This window comes from Lipotes vexillifer, unplaced genomic scaffold (assembly GCF_000442215.2).
Source record: "Lipotes vexillifer unplaced genomic scaffold, Lipotes_vexillifer_v1.1 scaffold1319, whole genome shotgun sequence".
Classification (NCBI taxonomy): Eukaryota; Metazoa; Chordata; class Mammalia; order Artiodactyla; family Lipotidae; genus Lipotes; species Lipotes vexillifer.
In genome coordinates, this window is record NW_006779997.1 from 1,343 (window position 1) to 5,657 (window position 4,315).

The 4,315-nt window shown below is 42.1% G+C and overlaps 1 protein-coding gene across 1 annotated transcript in view; it reads right to left on the reverse strand.

Moving 5' to 3' along the window:
* Nucleotides 1-1,392: 1,392 nt before the first annotated feature.
* The window catches only part of CFAP44 (cilia and flagella associated protein 44), a gene marked incomplete at its 3' end in the record, with an annotated part of 117,712 nt that continues 114,789 nt past the window's right edge, over nucleotides 1,393-4,315 (reverse strand). The window contains exons 32-33 of the mRNA XM_007453147.1: nucleotides 3,001-3,161; nucleotides 1,393-1,527 (exon numbers count right to left, since the gene is read on the reverse strand). Of these exons, the coding sequence (XP_007453209.1) occupies nucleotides 1,393-1,527; nucleotides 3,001-3,161 (296 nt within the window). The remainder of the gene's footprint in view (nucleotides 1,528-3,000; nucleotides 3,162-4,315) is intronic.

Genomic DNA, 4,315 nt, shown 5'->3' on the forward strand with positions numbered 1-4,315 from the left:
TAGAAAATGGACTTGAGGACACGGGGAGGGGGAAGGGTAAGCTGGGACGAAGTGAGAGAGTGGCATGGACATATATACACTACCAGATATAAAATAGGTAGCTAGTGGGAAGCAGCCGCATAGCACAGGGAGATCAGCTCGGTGCTTTGTGACCACCCAGAGGGGTGGGAGGGAGATGCAAGAGGGAGGGGATATGGGGATATAATGTATACGTATAGCTGATTCACTTTGTTATACACAGAAACTAACACACCACTGTACAGCAATTACACTCCAATAAAGATGTTAAAAAAAAGAAACTTCCCCACGTATTAGCTCTGAGAGCATGAGCACGTTACTTCACCACTCTGAGCTTTGGAAAGTGGTATTTTGAAGATTCAATGAGACAGCCAATGGAAAGAGACCATACATGTAAAGCTATACATATAAAGATATACTATGTAACGAGACCTACACAATTAATTCCCTTTCCCAGTCAACTGGTCTGCCTCCAAACTCTTTCCAAGGTATCTGGACGTTCAAAGCACATCAAGTCAACAGATGTTTACTCACTGACGACTCTGTGATACTCAGATTCTAGTCTTCCTCTCTAGTTGTAAATCTCCCAAAGCCTCTTTCTCATTCGTTCTTTTGGACTTTTGCTTAGACCAGTGATTCTTCAGCTCTAGCATGCAGCAGAATCACCTGGAAGGCTTGTTCTGGATTGCTGGACCCCTCCCCCAGAGCCTCTGATTCTGTAATCTGGGGGAACCACACTTTGAGAACCCCTGGCTTAGAACAAAGAAAACCAAGAGGAAAAAAAAAAAAAAAACATTTTTGCAGGTACTATTGAAAGATTATAGCACATAGTTCAGAATATGCCATACATGTGTTATGTCCCTAGAAGGCAAGGCTTAAATAGGGTGAAACTTTATAAATATTATCCACCACATACTGTATTAAGTACTACTAGGATAGCCTCAATAAATATTATATAAAAGCAAGTTGAAAGCCCTAAAAAGTAAAAAGTGTTTTAATAAGTAACATGTGGCCTCCCATAATTCAGGAGGCCCCCTTTAGGTCAAAGAAAGTAAACCTGTATTGGAAATGGATGTTTGACACCAAATTCAGGGAGCATGTTGATGTCATTATTTATACCTAAGTAACCTTACCTCTCCAAGGGCCAAGGCAAATCCCTTAATTAGTACTTGTATGAATTCATGGTACCCAGTAGGCATCCAGTAAAGCTAGTCCCTCAGGCTCATTGTAATGTAGACGGTATCAACTCTGTCCTCAGGGACCCAAGTGGGCCAGAAACGTCCAAGATCAAGGTTTGTTTAAAAGCCAGCGCTTGATATTCCCTTTATAGAGCATCCCCAATTCTGACAAAAGGTCTGAAGAAAAGGAACATACCTGCTGGTTCTGTAGAATATTCAACTGAGAATCAAGTTTCTTCTTTGCAGTACATAAATCATTCATCTGATGAAGTTTTTTGGTGTGTTCTTTTGTCTTCATCATCAATTCCCATCGCACTTGAGCAATCTTTTCCTACCGGGGCAGAAAGATGCAAAATGGATTAAGTGAATGAGGAAGCAGAGAAAACTGAATGTCCGGATTTGATCAAAACCATCAGGCAAATGGAGTGATGTGCACACAGAAAAATACAATAAGCCAATAATATCAGAAGCAAGTGCACTGGGTCTGGTTTGATTAAAGAAGAATGAAAGCAGGATGAAAGTAGGTAAAAATAAGATAGACATCACTCCATTGTTGAGTAATGACATTAGTGTGCCTCCTGAGTGATGGTATTCATTAATGAAAAGGGAGAATGATCCTTTACGCAGATGTTCCTGTATTGCTTCTTCCCCAGTCTTGGCCCAGGATCCTCAAGGTGACCGGCTTGAATGGCCATACATCTGCCAGTGGCTTTCCTTTGTTCTCCTACTACTACAACAAATTATTTTAGATAGCACATATTATCTCCAGCACTACCCTGATAGGGACCATCCCACTGATACAAACACTGAAGTAATTCGTTTCTTCACGGTACAGTGGCAAATCTTCGATGAGACAAGATAGCACTAGGAGGGACTTCCCTGGTGGGCCAGTGGTAAAGAATCCGCCTTCCAGTGCAGGGGACGCAGGTTCAATCCCACATGCCATGGGGCAACTAAGCCCACGCGCCACAACAACTGAGCTTGCGCGCATCAACTAGAGCCCACGCGCCCTGGAGCCCGGCGCACCACAACTAGAGAGAAACCCGAGCAGATCTTGCGCCGTCACAAGAAAATCCCGCACGCCTCAACAAAGATCCCGTGTGCCGCAACTAAGACCTGAGGCAGCCGAAATAATAATAAGGAAAATAAATAAATATTTTTTAAAAAAAGATAGCGCTAGGAACCTCTCCTCCTTCCCTATCTACTGTGAAGACAGAAAACTGGAGAAGCCATAATTATTTGTGGGCTTATAAAATCTTTGTAAAAGTTCCTGTCTCTGAATCAGGCTGTAACTGGGGTACTGCCTCATCTCAGGGCTCCGGGAACAGTGTAGGCATTTAATACCTTCTAAGACCCTACCAGCTAAACAGTATATACCTTGTTATAAAATGTATTACTCAGAGATGTTTTTCTAATTTCCAGAATGGAAATAGCATGCAAAAGCTATGTAGAATAATACAGTTAGGTCCTCAGAGTATAGCAGTTCATGTCTAACACTATTAGAACGTTTATACATTAATGCAGACCTCAGAGTGGAATCTCTCTGTAATCTTTCATGCCATTTTGCCATCATATTTACATGAATCCTGGATCCCAGACCCAATGCTGGTGCTTTCATCCCAAGATAGACCAGTGGCTCAACTAAGTGAATGGTAAGAAAGCTGAGACAGGCTTAAGGTCATGGAGGAACCACGTGGGGCTCACACACGTGTCTCCAGCTGTACAGATGCTCCGCAGGAACCACTGAAAGCTCACCAGGAGTTCTTGCCTCCACCCAGTGGATCACCTGCCCTGTCAGCCTAACCTCCCACATCTTCATTTCCTTTGCGTTCGATAGCTCCTTTCGAAGTTTCTTGATCTTTAGTTCTTCAAGTGTTGTATTCACAGAAAGTGTCTGAAGGGCTTCTAGACTGATCACACGGCCAAACTTGCTGACCATTAGTTGACCGACTGTTTCTTCCATTTCTAAAAGAAGATAGTCACTGTCAGGTTGTTCACCAGATCCCACTGTTATTAAACGAATAATACCAATACCAATACCATTCTAAGGAACAGCTTTTGCAAGAAGATGATAAGAGATTTTACGTCACCAGTTGGGTTTTCCTCTGTGACCTTTCACCTACTACTTTCCTCACTTAGAATGCACATTGCTCTATCGTCTTTTCATCTACTTCAAATTCCTGTGTAAAAGGGACTCATCTTTCCCAACTGGCTACACCTTCTGATCTGCCCCTCCCCAGATTATTCATGGGCCCAAACGGGATTATGAAGCCTTCAGTTTTTAATTTTTTATTACTGATCTCTATAATATCTGGTGTTGAGAACAGAACAGTCACTGAACAGAAGTTTCCATCTTATTCCAAGTAAAAATATTAAAATCCTTGCAGTGGTTCACAAGGTCCTACCTGTCCTGCCCTGCCCCTATTATCTCTCCCACCTCCTTTCCCACACCTCTCTCCTCATTTACTCCAGACACCTTTTTCTCAACCTTCTCAAACATTCCAGGCTCACTTGGATATTCTCGTATGGAATTGTCTGTCTGGAATTCTCTTCCCGAAATAGCCACATGACTTACTCCACACAGCCCATTTTCTGAAAACAAGTCGTGAGACTGGTGAAAGACTCATTTCCAAAATACCCATTTCTGAAGGTGTAAGCAAGTGTAATTTGTCCCCTAACCAAGGAGAACCACATCTTAGTAAGTATATCACCTTTCCAGGGAGCTCTTCCCTGGCTTCCTATGGACCTCAGCATTCTTTCCCAGTCCCTTTTTAATGTTTTCTTCTTAACAGTCCTCTCCATCTAACATGCAATATGTTTTACTTTTGTTTACTGTGTTTCCTCAACACGTGAACACTGGAAAACCTGGAGAAAATTCCATTTGTGGAGTCTGAGCTCCCCAAGAAAGTATAATCTTGTAACAAGATTTTCTCAGTCACCAGAGTCCCCTAAGTGAAGTCTGAAGGCCCTAAAGGTGTAACAAGATGATGCAATTCTGTTACAGTACAGGAATTTATATTCAGGTATAATCGTTATGGCTGAATGATAATGGTATAATCAGCATGGCTGCCATTTTGCACAATCCAGGGAGGGTTTTTTTTTTTTTTTTTTTTTTTTTT